Source organism: Neophocaena asiaeorientalis, unplaced genomic scaffold (assembly GCF_003031525.2).
Source record: "Neophocaena asiaeorientalis asiaeorientalis breed wild unplaced genomic scaffold, Neophocaena_asiaeorientalis_V1.1 scaffold689, whole genome shotgun sequence".
Classification (NCBI taxonomy): domain Eukaryota; kingdom Metazoa; phylum Chordata; class Mammalia; order Artiodactyla; family Phocoenidae; genus Neophocaena; species Neophocaena asiaeorientalis.
The window spans coordinates 2,429,249-2,446,742 of NW_020175666.1; the positions used below are offsets into that span (position 1 = coordinate 2,429,249).

General features: G+C 46.2%; 1 protein-coding gene across 2 annotated transcripts in view; it reads right to left on the reverse strand.

Annotated features, from left to right (window-relative positions):
* XDH (xanthine dehydrogenase) overlaps positions 1-17,494 on the reverse strand; it is a 59,737-nt gene that overhangs the window by 18,544 nt on the left and 23,699 nt on the right. For both annotated transcript variants that reach the window (XM_024731529.1, XM_024731531.1), the window contains exons 13-24: positions 16,130-16,239; positions 13,824-14,008; positions 12,297-12,471; positions 10,823-10,906; positions 8,836-9,005; positions 7,077-7,200; positions 5,279-5,398; positions 4,703-4,799; positions 3,595-3,719; positions 2,472-2,605; positions 1,974-2,061; positions 648-734 (exon numbers count right to left, since the gene is read on the reverse strand). In XM_024731529.1, the coding sequence (XP_024587297.1) occupies positions 648-734; positions 1,974-2,061; positions 2,472-2,605; positions 3,595-3,719; positions 4,703-4,799; positions 5,279-5,398; positions 7,077-7,200; positions 8,836-9,005; positions 10,823-10,906; positions 12,297-12,471; positions 13,824-14,008; positions 16,130-16,239 (1,499 nt within the window). The remainder of the gene's footprint in view (positions 1-647; positions 735-1,973; positions 2,062-2,471; positions 2,606-3,594; positions 3,720-4,702; positions 4,800-5,278; positions 5,399-7,076; positions 7,201-8,835; positions 9,006-10,822; positions 10,907-12,296; positions 12,472-13,823; positions 14,009-16,129; positions 16,240-17,494) is intronic.

Consider the following 17,494-nt stretch of genomic DNA (forward strand, 5'->3'; position numbering starts at 1 on the left):
GAACCCATGTCCCCTGCATCGGCAGGTGGACTCTCAACCACTGTGCCACCAGGGAAGCCCAACACAGATTTTTGACTGTGGGGTTGGGGGTGGTGCCCCTAATGCCTGCGTTGTTCAAAGGTCAACTGTCCTTCAAATGGGTGAACTTTATGTTATGCAAACTATATTTCAATTAAATTATTTTTAAAAAGGTAAATCAAGTCATTATTTAAAATTCAAACATCACAGAAATGCATAATATAGAAAATGACAGTTAGTATCCCCCCTTAATCCCACCCAGTCACTGTTTGGAGTATGGTCTATCAGACTCTTGTCATGCATATCATTAAACACACACACACACACATTAGTATTACATTCAGGCACTCAACGTCACCATACTATACATAAAGTTTTGTAACTAACTTTACTTGCTTGGCAAAATATCCTGTACCAGAAGGATGAGTTTCTAGTCTGATAAGTAATATGATCACTTCCATGCTTTAGAGAATAACCAAGGATGGAGAACCTGAAGGTGGGGACCAAGTAGGAGGCTATTGCAACAACAGGCAAGAATTGAGGAGGCCTATTCCCGCGTGTGCAAACATGCTATGGGGCACACCCGTGACCTCCCAGTCACCCCGGATGCAAGGGCACGTCCTACATACACCGAGAGAGAGGTCCTGGCTGTTCCCGGCATTGCTGTAGTGATCCACCTCCAGAGCCACAATCTTCCCCGTCTTCATGAAGCCAACCTGAAAAAAAGGAGAGTGAGTTCTCAACTGTCCCCTTCCTTTGTCTGTCTCTAGCCATCTCCTCCCACTTACGCTACCTGGAGAAAACAGAAAGAATAAGACATCCCACCACAAAATAAAGTCAAACTTAAGAGATCACCAGACCTCACAGGTGAAGAAGAGAGGAACCAACATCTCCCCAGTGATGGATCCTGGACACCCCTTCTCCCTACACTCCTCCTTCTTCCTCCCTACTCCTGGCTTCTGGTTCTACCAACGGAAGTGAGAAGGTAGAAGAAAGAACACTGGTCATGACAGGTCAGGGAGGGGAGGGCTGAGAAGAGAAACTAGGAGAGAAACTGGAGACTCCCTCACAGCTTTTGGCCAGAAGACAGCAAAAGTTACACCTTGCACAAGCATGAAAGTGCTTTCACATCCCCAACCTCGTGTAAACTATCTAAACAAACCCTGACAGGCCATCTCATGAGTGAGGAACCTGAAACCCCACAAGACCAAGTTACTTTCTTGGAGCCCACAAAAATTTGGGAATAAGAGAAATGCAATCCCTTTTGGTGAGTTAAATCATGGACTAAAGTCAGAAGAGGCCAAAGAGGAGATGTTCAAAGCCAACGTGTGGAGACAGAGGGCTCCCAGGTTTATAGCACCAGACTGGGACCTGTAAGGTTCTACTGGTGTGTAGAGGGGAGGATGCATGGTCAGAACAGTAGTTGGTCATCCACAGAAGCCCAGAAAAGGGACAGTCCCACAGGGTACTTGGGTAGTGCCCAGCCATACGTGTTCTGGCCGAGCAGGCACCCTAACAGCTTATACCTGACCAGGCCCCAGGAAAGTTTGTATTTCTCACTGGAGATTCCTAAGTGGTCATTCTGACTTTGACATCAGGCTGTAAACACATTAACATTAGGCCATCCTGTGGGATGGATTTACCCCAGATCTGCTGACAACTCATGTTTCCGAGCCTGAGTGGACAAGGACCAGATTTGGACCCCAGCAAATTCACAGACGTCACGCACAGCGTCCTGTGGCATCTCTTGGGAAGTGGCCTGCCAGCCTCCCCCAGGATCACCCTCCTATGTTGCTGTTGGTTGATTTGAATTTCTCTCCTTGTTATTCCTTCTTTGAATTTCTATAGGCAGTCATGACAAAAGTCAGAGGGTATCCCAGGATCCCTGAATCTTTATCCCCAGTTTCCTAAGCAGAGGGCACTGCCCACCCGGCACAGCCCCCGACATCTAGAACCTTGTATCTGGCCAAGAAGGGGTGTCTGCCGCCAGTTATCAGCATGTCCTCATCACGGTCCAGCATGCAGCGCACCGGGTAGCCAGTCCTGGGGGAGGTACCAGAGTGTGAGAAACCTCTACAACAGCCCAGCCCTGTGAGTCTCAGGGATAAAAACAGCAAGGAAGCCTTCTTTCTCCACCTGGTACACTGCACTGCTTCGCTCTTTAGACACTGTGCTGGACAAGGTGGGGGACATCCAGGTGTGGGGTATGGGGTGTGGAGTGTGTCCTTGCCATTGGGGTCCTCACAGGTAAGAGAGATAGGACATGGACACATGCATTTGAATACAATGAACCAGGTGATGTTGCCCTCACCCCTATGCCCACGAGTTCTAAAAACCGAGGGCTGTGAAAATTTGAAGCAAGGAGAATCTACTTCCCAAAGGGGGGAATCCAGGAAGCCTCCCTGGCAGAGGCAGCCTTATTCCTCTTCCCAGAGCCCACTGGGGGAACTCACTTGTATGCAGCCAGGGCCACAGCCACAGTCATCACGATGCCCCGGGTCTCCTTCCCTCCAAAGCCTCCTCCCATTCTCTTCACTCGGACCAGAATTCGGTTTACTGGAACCCCCAACATTTTTGCAACAAAGGACTGTGGGCAAAAGAACAAAATACTCCCAGTGAATGCATATGCCACCCGGACTTACTTCAGGCCTGACCCAGAGCCTACCCGACACACAGAAGCCTAATTACTGCTATGAACTCTGAAATTCCTTGATTCGAGAATCCCCCTCCTGTCCCAGGGCAGCCCTTGGGTAGTGGTGCCAGGGTCTGGCGCACATCAGTCACTGTGCACTGAATTCAGACACTCGGTTTTTTTTTTTGTTGTTGTTGTTGTTTTGTTTGTTTTGTTTTCTTCTTTTTTTTTTTTTCTGCGGTACGCAGGCCTCTCACTATTGTGGCCTCTCCCGTTGTGGAGCACAGGCTCCGGACGCGCAGGCTCAGTGGCCATGGCTCACGGGCCCAGCTGCTCCGCAGCATGTGGGATCTTCCCGGACCGGGGCACGAACCCGTGCCCCCTGCATCAGCAGGCGGACTCTCAACCACTGCACCACCAGGGAAGCCACCAGACACTCATTTTTGACCAGAGGGGTGAGCAGCTGTTCACAGCCTACTTTCAGAGCCAAAATTCATTCCATTTGGCCAGGAACTGGTGGGTCATGAGGGTAAGACCAGCTGCCCAAAACACTGGCAACCACTGTCCTATTACATGCAATAGAGAAATGAGGAATATTTGAGCCACTGCAGCTAATGTAGTGGTCCCCATGGCTCTCACTTAGCACAACCCCTTCATTTAACAGATGAGAAAACTGAGCCAGATATGATCTGACCAAGGCAATACAGCACTGGAATGATAAAAGCTAAGATTTTCTAGGCTCTATCCAAGTTTTAAAACTCATCTAATCATTACAACGTCCTGGGCAGGCCCCATTTTATAGATGAGAAAGTTATATAACAAGCTCAATGACACCAGCTTGTTGGTGACAGGGCCTGGCTTCGAACCACTATCTTCACATCCCCTCCTGGATCAGCCCATGTCTCCCTCTTCCCCGGCCCCTTGTTGACCCACCGGACACCTACCTGAGTATTCATGGTATTCTGTGTGGACACAAAGAGCTCCATCTCCCCTGCCTCGCCTTTCGGGACAGCAATGGCACAGTGAGTCTCCAGATAGAAATGCTCTTGGCCACCAATGTACAACTCGCCTGGAGAAGCAACAAGACTCCCCACAGTGAGCCCGATGCTGCAGAGGTGGTGAGTTTGCTTAAGGAGAGAATGTACTCATGCAGGGCCCTGTGCAGTTACCAGCTGTTCACAGGTAACCTTTCAGTTCCCCAACTGGGATGGAAAAGGGTCTCAAAGTCTTAGCCATCTGGGAGCTGAACCCCAGCACGCTAATGAAGAGATCAGAACGACACTGAAATGCATCAGGTGTGAAGCTCCCTTCCTGCTGCAGCCAGCGGAAATGAAAGCTTTTTAGACTATCATTGTAAAATTTTGGAAAAAGTAAAAAAGGAATTAACAGATGTGATTCAGAAGCTGAAAATAAACAGCATCTCCCAGACCCCAAGCTGTCAGTCCAGCTGGATAGCTGGCATACTAGTAACTTAGTGATGTACAGAAACCAATGTAGAAAACCATCCCCAAAGGGGGCTGATAGGCAGCCTTGCTCTGGGGTGAGAGCTCTGGACCTAATTTCCCAGTGTGGGAGGGAAAGGGGGAGGAGAGGAGAGAGCACTAGCTGGAGATGGGTGAAGACTGCCTTCAGGCAGACGGGGAGGACCAGACGTCTGTGTAACCAGAGGCTGGGCAGACCCAAGACTGGTCAGACATCTGTGACCCTTTTTTTTTTTTTTATAGTCTTTATTGGAGTATAATTGCTTTACAATATTGTGTTAGAGACATCTGTGACCCTTATCTTCCCTAGACAGTCTTCCAAATCCAACACATTATAATGTCTCCAGAACCACTTAGGTATGTCCCAGTCTAGAGACAGGAGAGTAGAGATTAAGATGCTTAAGTTCTTTCCCAGCCACCTGTCTAGTATTTTGTTGCAAACAACAGAGAGACTCTTCTGTTAGGAAATGTCAGGAAATCACTCCCTTGCTCCAGGGCTCAGGTACAGCTCTTGAATTTAACTCATAAACCAGGGCCACCCCATTCCCACTGCTGCATCACGCGGCCATACCTGAAACAACATTATCTGCTTCCGAAAACCCCTTCTTGAGGTCTCCTTTCTCAATCTTCAGCTCAGATCCATAAAAGGAATTGTTTTTTATAGCATCCTGAGGATTAAAACGAAGCTTCAGTGACTTGGCTTTAAAGGACGGAAGGTGGCTTAAAGGGATTGGGGAAGAGAAGCTCTTGGAATTATTACCTCTCTCTTCCCACATAAGTCACACAGCCATCTCTGTAAGTTTCTTATATAGACTTAAAGCTCAATTGTAGCCCAAGGTGTCCTATTTCTCTATTTCATTAGATATAGACATACAACCCTGGATCTTGAGGAAAGCAAAGAATACCTCAAGGAACCAGCTGGAGCTGAAATTGGGAAGGAAGAACTCAGCTTGGCCATTTATGGACTGAGTCTAGGATCATGATGGGGAAGGATTCATAGGACCACACAATTGCAGGCTGGAGGAGATTTTAAAACTTATCTGGTCAGATTCCACCTGCTGTTTGAATCTCCTCTAGAGGATCCTAATAAAGGTGCCTCCAGGAACAGGTAGCCCTCCCCTCTCCAGGCAGCCCATTCCTCAGTTACCTCAATCGTGATAATGGCTGGAAGATCCTCATAGGTGACTTTCACTACATGGGTGGCTCTCTGTGCGTGTTCTGGGGTGTCGGCGACCACAGCACCAATGACGTGCCCAACACAAGTCACCTAGGAGCAGAGCCAGATGGTTAAAGAACATAACATGCTCCTCCTGAAGCAAATTATTTCTGATTGTTCAAAAAAGTAAAGGAAGTCTCACCCCCATAATTTTTTAAGGTACATTTAAGGAATGTCCTGAGGCCTCTTCATGTTCTTATCCTACTATTTGGGGTTATGTGCTTCTTCATAAGTGTTTAGAATCAGTAGAACTGGAATAGGACTTGGAGATAACTAGTATCTGATGGCAGCCTCTTGAGAAGCTGCCCAGGATAAAATGTGGTGATTGATTAGTGATGTCTGCCATGAGCAGCAGAATGGAAAGCACGGCACCATGAAGTATATCTGTCAACTCAGATCTACCCCAACACCCTTGTTCTTCATATTAAGAGATGGAGACCCAGATGGCAAGATCACAGTTGCCTCACTACTAGACTATGACTAAATCTTAACTCTTGACTTCCAGTTTTATTTTCTTTCTACCACTCTACTCTCTTTTATCTTCTGTTTCTCAGATTTATACCAAAAGTTTCTCAAAGGCAGCAATCATGTCTTATATTTCACCTAGATACCCCAAAGTGGTCATTCCCCAATACTGGTTCTTAGACACGATGACCTATAAACCAGTTTTTTTGGTTGTTAGATTTATAGAATAATTAATGATTATTGTTTTCTTTTCATTTAATAAATTCAGTTACTATAGAAACTTTATGGATCTCCTTCAGGGATAATTTTTTTCCAACATCCTTCCAAAAATAAACAAAAAAATTGTCCAACTCATCACTTTGGAAGATGAGATTTCTGACAATAGGAACCAATACTTAACATGTCTTGTCTCTGATAATTACCTCTTCAGGACCCGGTTAAGCTCTTGACTTAATTGGTTAGCCTAGTGGTTGTTGAACCTGGCTGATTCTCACTAACCATAATGCTAGTTATGGCTCTTGAAGTTTGTAAAGCAATTTGTCTTCTATCAAATGCTCTCCTTTGAGAGTCCTTGTGTCTCAGGGCTATAGTTTTTCATTCCCTCCTTCACTTTTAGCTTAATAATAAGTTGAATTTGTCCTTCGGCAACACCTATCAACCTCCAATTTGCAACATTTGATCTGTACTGGAATTATACAATGACTGACAACTATCCTACGAGTATATAGGTTTTTGTAGCAGCTGCCTTGAATGTTTGGAATTTTTTTTTTTTTGGCAGAACTCCATATATGGTTGAAATCAATAGGTAAACTTTCATGTAAGTGAATTATCAATACACATAGTGGTGGTATTGTAATTGTAATTCCTATTCTGGTTGGTTTGTTTAGTGTATTTTTTATTTTCTTTTAATAAAGGAGTTTAATATTGTACACTTAAGAACCTGATTGTTTGTTAAAATACAATCACAGGCCTTTTTTTAATGCCACTTTGGCATGGAGTCATCCTACTACGTCTTATACTATGTACAAGCTGCAGCCATCGATGAAATAAATAAATAAACATTAAGTTAAAAGTAAAAGTGCTACCAGGCATATTCTATCCCTTTGCTGACTGTCCTGAATACTGGCTAATTGGATGATGGCCGTGATATGTGCAAATGTATAATCTTTTCAAGATCAGGGATTTGGAGGAAAAAACACAAATTAAAACTTAAATACTCATTCCACTAACTTCATATTTTTTTTAAAAAAAATCCAAGATGTACCTTATCCTTTGCAAAGACTGTCTCATCATTAAAAAGTCCAGTTTCATTACTCCCAGGAATATCATCAGCGGAGAGAAAGCAAACAAAGCCTGGCACCTTCCGAGCTTCTGAAATATCAATGGACCTGCAAGGAGGAGGAGGAATGTGAGGGGCCAGGGAGGAAAACAAGCGGAAGACCTGTCACCTGTCACCTGACTCAGTGATGAACTATGCTCTGCTTCTACCTGTGAATCAATAATTCTTTCCCAAAAGACTGTATAATAGAGAAAATTTCTAAAATATCTTCAGCTATACTTTTTTTTTTTTTTTTTTTGCGGTACACGGGCCTCTCACTGTTGTGGCCTCTCCCATCGCGGAGCACAGGCTCCGGATGTGCAGGCTCAGTGGCCATGGCTCACGAACCCAGCCGCTCCGCGCTATGTGGGATCCTCCCGGACAGGGGAACGAACCCGTGTCCCCTGCATCGGCAGGCAGTGGACTCTCAGCCACTGCGCCACCAGGGAAGCCCAGCTATACTTTTATATCTTATAAATCTTGCTCCTTATAGTTCCCCATCCAATCCCACCCATCCCTTCATAGGGAGAACAGATACTATCATCTAGAACAGGGATCTATACCCTCAAAGGATCTATTGATAGAATTCAGGGATCCATGAACTTAAACGGGAAAACATTTTCATCTTAAAAAAAAAAAAAAGACCCATTACCCAATTGGATAACTTTGTCTTCTTTTTGACAGTTTTTCCTCCACCCTAATGCTTCCCTTTTCTACCTCCTATCCTATCCTATCCTATCCTATCCTATTTTGCAAATGCTGATTAAATGCTTACCACGTGGAGGCCACTGTGCTGAGTGCTGTGGGAGATATAAGATGAATAGGACACGTTTGTCCCTATGGACCTTGTACAATGCCCTATTTTGGTCTCCAAGTACAAGAGAACCGGAAAGCATTTACTCTGGAGAGCTCCAATACCCACATCACAGCTAATACCTATCCAGATTCAGCACATTAGGGCCTTTGCTGTACCACTCAGTTTCCTCATCTGGAACATGGGGATAATAATATGACCTGCCTATAGGGTTGTGGCGAGGAAGAGATAAGGCCACATGTGTAAAATGCTTTAAACCAGGCTGCAGCAAATATTGTGTGACGTGAGTGTTTTTATTATCATCACCATCATCATCGAGGTAGAAATTCTTGCCATTTGGGCTCTCAAGGTTCAACAAATGGGTACACGTGATTATTCTCTGCTGGGTCCTTTGTGGACACTATCACTGATCCTCACAAAAGTACCCTATGGAGAAAATGAGAGCTTAAGCACAAGAGCCAAGGTCAGGTTGCTAAGCACTGGAATAGGACGTCAATGGCAGGCACTCTAAGGCCTCGTTCTTCCCTTTGGTGCTGACTCAAGTTCTCCTGAAGATTTGCACTGAAGTTTAGCCCAATATCCACAGTGAAGATCTAAGAAAGGCCTTTCAGCAGCTCCTCATTGCTTTTCTGGCCAAGTGTAGTGTCCCTGTTCAGCACCCCAAGGCTTTCCTGATCTGGCCCCTGCCCACCTCTCCAATGTCATCCCCCCACCCTCCCAGCACCCCTGAGCCCCTCACGTCTCCTGTTTCTCTCCAGACTGGTTTTAAAAAGAGTTCCTGTGTTCCTCTCTGGACTGGGAGGCCCTGGAGGAGGCTTGTCGTTGTGGCATCTCCAGGGCCTGGCAGGTGTTCCCTGCACCCCCCTTCCCAAGTGTTTTTACTGCACGCACTTGATCTTGGCGTGGGCCCGGGTGCTGATGACAAGCCGGAGGAACAGTTCATTCTCGTAGCGAGGGATGTCATCGCAGTACACAGCCTCCCCAGAGGCCTGCAGGGCCGCGGCCAGGTGGGGCAGGGGCCGGCCCACCATGTCCTCCTCAGACTGACCCTTGGGCACTTCCTGGAACAACATGGCCACCAATCAGGCTGAGCTGCAGGGGACACTGTTCCCCTAGAGGCCCCAGGGAGCCATGGAAAGCTTCAGGCCAAAGCAAATGTGAGGAGTGAGAATGGAGGAGGCAGGCGGGGAATGGGGTGAAAGAAACAGAAGGCAGGTAAGAAGGCATTGAGAAGACTGGTCACAGTATCACTATACAGTCAGCCACGGGCATCTGCCCAGGACGCCCCATGGATACCCAAATCTGCAGATGCTCAAGTCCCTTATATAAAATGGGGCAGTATAGTTGGCCCTCTGTATCCATGGGCTCCACATCCACAGATGACGGCTGACTATATGCAGGAGCAAACAAAACAAGGAACCTAAATGTCCATTTGTTGAGAGCTGCGTAAATAAACTATGCTATGCTCACAGGATGGAATAACACACAACTGTCAAAAGATAGTTTTGAAGAATTTTAATTAGAAGGAAAGAACGCTCATGCTAAGTGTAAAAGCAGGACATACAACATTGTATGTGTGCGTAATGATTCAAAATTCTGTGGAAAATGTTATAAATATAGTACAGATATGTCCATATATGCATAGGAAAAAATGGAAAGAAGTATACAAACATAGAGTAATGATTTTCTCTTGGAGGTGAGATTTGGGGTGATTTTTATTTTCTTATGTTTTTCTACATTTTTCAAAATGTTCTAAAATGTATTCAGTTTATAATAAAACACTGTTTTGTGTGTTTTTTCAAAGTAATAATAATGATGGCTAGTAGTTATTGAGAGTTTACTATATACCAGGAACTACCTAAGCTATTCACTTTTATTAACCCATTGAATCCTCAAAACCATGCCGTGAAACAGGGGCCCTCATTAGCCACATTTGCAACTGGGCATAACTAACTTGCCCAAGAGGCAGAGAGAGAAAGTAACTTGTCCAAGGTTATAGTTATGTGATAGCAGAGTTTGGAGTCAAGTGCTGGCAGTCAGGCCCAGAGTTTATGCTTTGGACCATTACAATCTAGATCAGGGGTCTACAAATCATTGACAATGGGCCAAATCTGGCCCACTCCCTGGTTTTTTGTTTTTTTTTTTTGCGGTACGCGGGCCTCTCACTGTTGTGGCCTCTCCCGTTGCGGAGCACAGGCTCCGGATGCGCAGGCCCAGCGGCCATGACTCACGGGCCCAGCCGCTCCGCGGCATGTGGGATCTTCCCGGACCGGGGCACGAACCCGCGTCCCCTGCATCGGCAGGCGGACTCTCAACCACTGCACCACCAGGGAAGCCCCCACTCCCTGGTTTTACAAATAAAGTTTTACTGGTGCATAGCCACACACATTCATTTACGTATTGCCTCTTGCTTCTTTTGTGCTGCAATGATGGAGTTGAGGAATTGCAGCAGAGACTATGTGGCCCACAGAAATCCAAAACATTTACAGCTGACCCTTTAACTAATACCTCTCAAAAAATTACTGTTGATATAAATAGGGTTTTTTAAATTTTGTTTAGTTTACATGCTCAAGAGAACGCCTAGCTTTGCACATGAGCCCTGCAGAGGAACTAGAAAAAAACAAAATGGGGAAAAAATGCTTTTTAAGGAGCAGGTGAAGATGAGAGGAATCCCAAGAGAGAAATTTAGGTGACAAGGGGGGAAATGGCTTCATTCACATGAATATAATTCCCATTTCCTTCACTAGACATTTATGCACAATGGTAAGGAGCTTTAAGCACCCACATACAATGTGAGTTGGTCACTCACCAATGGTCAGCATCATCTGAGGTGCCCTGCAAGGGCCACTGATATTAGCTACACACAGTCTGTACTCACTTGGAAGAGCTGGATGTTGGCCGGAGGGTCTTTGTGAAAGAGTAAGGTGGCGCTGGAATAGGTGGGGTCCAGTTTACCACACTTCTGTGGAGACAAGATAACAGAGGTGATCATGACTATTTCTATCATTGGTCCCATTCTTGGTTGTTCCCAAGTGGTAAAAGTAAAAACTTTCTCATCTCCTCATTTACTCTCCTGGTACTGGCTGGATCTATCTCAACATCCGAACGGGGGCTCTGACAGCTTCTCTTCCCCCACCCCTGCACCCTACTTCCTCTGACACACCAAACCAAAGTTTCCCTCCTTCCTGCATTTATGCATGTTGCTTTCTCTGTTGGGAATATCCTTCTCCCTCAGTCTTCCTGGAAAAGTCATCCTTTTTCTCCTCAATTCTGTGGGAAATATTTAGTGGTAGGGGAAATTCTCATAGTATCATCTCAACAAAATTAAGGGGAACGTGAAGCTCTCTATGCAGCATGACACCAAATCTATTTAGAAAATGATACATCCAGATCAAAAGATAGGAAGATGATAGATATATAGATAGACAGATGGAAGGACAGATAGAAAGAGAGACATGGAGCAGACAAATAGGATGACAGACAGATGGACAGATAAACATAGGAAAAAAGATGAGAGAAATAAGGAAAAATATTAGCAGTGGCTTTATCTAAGATCTGAGAGTAATTTTAATTTTTTCTTTATACATTTCTGTATTTTCTAAAGTTTTCCACAAATTTCTTACATAATCAGAAAAAATTAACTATTACAAATGTTTATAAAAAGGGATCTCACTCTGCTGTACCCACAGCTGTGAAGCCTTCTCTCCTTTGTGCCCCACCCCCCATTCCATCTCCTCAGTCGTCACACCAGGCTGACCTTTATTGATCCCGTTCTCTCCCACACTAGGCTCCCCGCTGCCACCCCTAGTGCACACAGTACAATCTTCTGATGTAATAGGTGCAAAATAAATACTTGCTGGCAAACCCATCTCAGGAGTTAGACTCTACCTCAACTAGCATCCTCTCCTGGATGCACATCTCCCCTGGCTGCAGTAGCCCCACCTCACGTTCTCATCACATCACATTCCCATTCTAACTACACAACCACAGCTGTATCAGCTGCACTGCTGGAAGGATCGTCTGGTCTACCCGCCCCCAGATTTTTATAGCTAAGACATAGAAAGAGTGGTGACCTACTCAAGTTCTCACCTAAGGTAATGACACAGCCAGGACAAGAACCCACATCCCCGACTCCCAGCCCAGTGCTCTGCCTCTCAGCCACCCAGTTGGCTCCCATCTCCGTGTGGCTCCTTAGGCTGTGTCCCTGGTCCCTGCTCCTCTGTCCTTAGACATCCAGAGGAGAGGAACGTTTACCACCTGGTCCACGGCACTCTCCTACCCCGGCCAGCTTCCCAGATCCCTAAACACAAGTGCTGCAGGAAGTCTTTGCCTTGCCCAGGCCCCAAACTCACATCTTCTGAGTCCTCTTTGCCCAGCTTCTGCAACACTGTCAGGTAGAACTTGAAGAAGAAGCTGAGGGTGAGGGTGCGCCGGAACTCAATCATGCCACCTGGGGCGTCTGGGGACAAGGGCAACTCCTCCACCAGGCCTGCACACACGTCCTGCAGCAGCTTCTCGTTCCAGAACCTGCCAGAGAGCAGGCTGTGTGAGAGCACTCCCACCCAGCTCTCAGAATCCATTGTGTGAGTGGCCTGCACAGGGCCTTAGAGTCACGAACCTCAGCTCAAACTGTGGCTCAGATACTTATAGTTACGTGACTTTAGGCAAGTTACTTAACCTCCTTGAGCCTCAGTTTTCTCTTTTTTAAAGATAGATACAATTTTTTAAAGACCACAAAAATAATAATAGGTCAATCTATTGAGTTCCTATAATGTACTAGGTAATGTCCCAAGTGATTTATATGAAATGTCGTTTTCAACCTAAATTGAAAGGTATAGTCGGGAAAATTTTTATACTCATTTTACCAACGAGAAAACGGAGACATGGAAAAATTAAGTAACTTGACTTATATTACCCATCTGTTAAGTATCGGAGCCAGGAATTGGAACCAAGGAACCAAACTCCAAAGTTAAGCTTTATCTATCCATATGGTTATTGTGGGGATTACATAGGACAGTGCCAGCAAAGTGCTTGGTACGACTGCTGCCATACAGTAGCCATAGTAATAGCAGTTGCTATAATAATGGCGTAGCAGCAGTAACCAATACCAGTAGTAGTAACACTAACAGTGACAGAAGCAGTAATAGTAGTAGTGAAAGCAATAGTAATAGTAGTAGAAGCAGAAGTAATAACAGAAACAGGAGAAGCACCAGTAGTGAGAGCAAGAGCACCAGTGATACTGCTGGTAGCAGCAGCAGCAGCAGCAGCAGTAGTGATACTCTTAGTAGTAATAGTGGCAGCAGCCGTGCTAGTTGCAATAGTAATAGTTGTAGCAGCAGTAACAACAGCGTTAATGGTAGCAGCAGCAGTAACACCAGTAGCAGTAATACTAGGAGTAACAGCAATAATGGTATATTAGTAGTAGAAGAGACAGCGGTAGTAGTAGCAGCTGTAATAGTGGCGGTAGCCACAACAGTAATATTAGTCATAGTGGCGGTAGCAATCGGAATGACAGCAATGGTAGGAGCAGGACAGTAGTAATAACAGGAGCAGAAATAATACGAGGAGCACAGCTGTAGCGACTGGAGTAGCAGAAGCAGCAGCAGTAGGAGCAATAGTAACGGCAGCTGTAGCTCCAGCAACAGGCAGAGATAGTAACAGCCGCAGTAGTCGCAATGCTAACAGTAGTACAGCAGCAGCAACACGATTCATAGTAATACCACCCGTGGCAGCAGAAATCACGGTAGTAGTAGTAGAAGCAGCTACAGCAGTAACGGTCGTAGCAGCAACGGTAATACTGCTGGTGGCCATCGTAGTAGCAGCAGCAGTGATAATATCAGTAGCACCAGGAGCAATTTTATTTTGCCGTTGGCTCTTACTTCAACAGCTGTTTCTGCGTGGTCTTGAGGGCCGAGATCGTTCTGTCCGCCATTCCACCATAGCAAAGGGCCAGCTCCTTTACCTGCGTGGTTCCTGGCTGGAACAGGACTCTCATGCCACAGGTCACCTTGGCTATGTCATCTTCCCTGCGGGAGGCCTGCTTGAATGCTGAGAAAAACTCACCCTGAAAATCACAGAAAAATCCCTGTTTCCTACCTTGTTTTGCAAGGACTGCAAATGGTGAGCCTGAAGCAGGGACACAAGGTGGGGTGAGGTGGCACGACCATCACAGAGCAGCCAAGAGCTGGTGGTGGAGGTCAACGATCGGGACATAACTACCACCTTTTCAGGAGAAGTTCCAGATAATGTTCCTGGAAGCTGGGAAAGGGCCAGGATTTCTGCCTATCAGTCTGGAAAATGGGAAATCAGGGACACAGGAGAACTGGGTGCTCTCAACCAAAGAGCAGGAGGGGGCAAGGTGCTTTCACGAAGGCTCCTGAGAGACTGCCGCAGCCCCACCACGGCTTCCCCATCCTGGTGCCTGGTATCATGTCCACCCGGCCTCCCCAGAGCTGTTCTGAAGGCTCCACTGGCCTGACCACCTGTCAGGCAGGTACAGTGCGATGCCAAAGGGTGTTTGAGACCCAGCATCAGATGGAGGTGTTTGTGGCTTCTGCAGATGCTCTCCCTGCCTTGTGTCTCCTACCAGTCTACTGGCTATGGTTAGAAATCTTGTTTTCTGAAAGAAAGACTCACTATGAAACAGTAGCTGCCTTTGTGCTTTGAACATACATTTCCCCCGGATCCAAGCCAATCTCTGTCATTGGAGATAGGAGGAGAGCGTGAGTTACTTTCCAGGTAAGAACCAGCTGTTTCAGGTTCTGCTCGAGGTCTGAACTCACCCCGGCACCACAAGTTCTGATGAATGTCAAAGGTGGGAGGTTTAAGGAAAGGTTTATTGGAGAAACAAGGAGGCCCACTGTTGAGGTTCAAAATGGCCCCAGGCTTTTGTTGAAGAAGCCACGGAGACCCCTCCTAATGAGAAAGCTCGTCTAGATTTCTGATGTCTAACATGGCCCTGGGGCAATCAGCCCAGAGCTTGAACTCGGTTCTGGAGCAGAGGTTCCAGCCGCTCACTCCCGGGACTGTGCTCGCCCACGGCAACATTTTTCCCGGGGTTCATGCAGCGTCAGCATCAGGTCATCAGCTGTTCTTTCTTGAGCAAGACCTAATTCTGGGTATTAAAACCTCTTTTCATTTATAAATGTTTTTTGTTAATGTCCCTACCTGGCAAAATAAAAACTGGGCAGTGCTACGCCTGTTTCCTCTTCCTTTCCCCACCTCATAATTAAAAAAAAAATCAAAATCTACTGATCTGTGAAATACCAGAACTCTGGGAATCCCTGTTCAAAATGGTCTATGAGGACAGGCTGGAAAATCATTAAGAAACCACTACAGGGATATAACTGCTTTAATTTAATTAGTATTCTCATGAAGGAGGTCAAAATCAGCAAGGGCAAAACATGCCTTGTAACACTCACTAAAGCACAGGCTCTGGTAAACCCTTAATACTCTCCTTTACAGCTGGTTCCTGGCTCTCACAGATCACTTTTCTAAAAGGCCCACTGTGGAATGTGTAGGACAAAACCACACCAGCTCAAGACACCACAGGCCCCAAGGAACAAGAGCAAGGCGGCCAATGGAGCCCAGACCTGCCCCAACAAGCCAGAAAACCCTCTCGTGAAGCAGAAATCCATCCAAGACAACACAGGGCAAGGTCAGGGAAAAAGCACCTTGTCAAGCCCAAGGTCAGCATGTGAGGACCTGACTCACAGGTAGCTTCTCTACCCAGCATGCAAACTCCACACTTCATCATACGAAAACTGGGGCAGGGATACTCCACAAGTAGATGTGTTCTTGGAACTATGTCACTAGCACTAGCTGGTGATCTCCACCAGCTCCTGCATATCTGCCAGGAACCTTATGAATTCTTTCTTTTCAGTCTTCACAATAACCTGCACAGTCAGTAACATGGGCCCATTTTACAGATGAGGAAATTGGGGCTCAGAAAGATGAATGACTCACTCAGGATCACACATCTACCTCTCTGGTTTCATTGATTATGCCCTGTGCGCCCACATTACTCAGAGAGTAATATGGTTGGTTAAAGGCAATGTTCAGAGACAAGAACGTCAATGTTAAAGTGAAGAGACGCTAAGTTTGGTTCCCGAGGCAGGCTCTGGTCTCCCTGTCTGGAGCCTGGCAGGAGTAGGGGTGATTCAGGATGTTTCTGACAGCATCTCACCTCCCTGCTGTAGGGGATCTCAATGGAGAGCAGTATCTCCTCTGGACCTAGCAGGGTCTTTCTGTAGCCAGGGAAGAAGGTGTGATCCATCCGAACCGTTCTTCTGGTGCCTGTACAGAGGCAAGACAGAGAGGGACCAACGTGAGGAAAGCATAGGACAGACCACCAGTGGAATTCTCCATCCTGGTCTCTGATGCCCACAGTCAGAGGCAGTGGCTGGCACGACGGGGGCCAAGGTGCTCCATTTGAAATCCTGAAGCACTGGTGTGCTGGTGACTGTTTAACAATCAGTTCTTTGAGAAAAAAACCCTGATTCAAAGCATTTGCTAGTTTATGTGGTATAGATACTCCTACCACGGCCAACGCAAAGCTAAAAGAGCAACATCGCCCAGTGTGACGTTGGAAGGAGGGTAGCAAAGAGTTGACACAGCAGACCTGCCCTCCTCTGAAAGTCCTGCTTACAAGGTTGGCCACTAGCTATCCTCTGGGGCCTTGGATTTCAGGAGAGTTCCCACCATTCCCTGATAAGAACGGCTCACTGGGCCTGAAATGTTTGTACACATCATATGGTTTAGGCTGAACACCTGACTTTCCTCCTGGGAGTCTGGACTTCTGGTACGTGCCAGGCAGAGTTACATGACCAGCCCCCAGTAAAAGCCCTGGGGGCTGAGTCTCTAACAAGTGTCCCTGGTAGACTACCCTTCACATGTGTTGTCACAACTCAACTTATTACTGGGGAGACTGAGCATGTCCTGTGTGACTCCCCTGGGAGGAGGCCCTGGAAGCTTGTGCCTGGTTTCCTCTGCCTCATGCATCTTTTCCCTTTGCTGATTTTGCTTTCTATCCTCCTGCTGTAATAAGTCATAGCCATGAGTAAGACTCTACGCTGAGTCCTGTGAGGCTTCCTTGACCTCCTAAGAGTCATCAAACCCAGAGGTGGTCTTGGGGACCCTCCAACGAGGAAAGATGGACAGGAGTACACCATTATGCAGCATTTCCCTCTACAAATATAATAAATGGAAGTAACCTCAAGGGCATAGACAACTGTAAAATGAAATAAAATAATTGGGAAATGGTGAATTTTGAGTACTTATTACCTTTGTTTTTTTTTTTTACGCAGTTATTGGAGTATAACTGCTTGACAATGGTGTGTTAGTTTCTGCTTTATAACAAAGTGAATCAGCTATACATATACATATACCCCCATATCTCCTCCCTCTTGCTTCTCCCTCCCACCCTCCCTATCCCACCCCTCTAGGTGGTCACAAAGCACCGAGCTGATCTCCCTGTGCTATGCGGCTGCTTCCCACTAGCTACCTATTTTACATTTGGTAGTGTATATAAGTCCATTACCTTTGTTTTTAA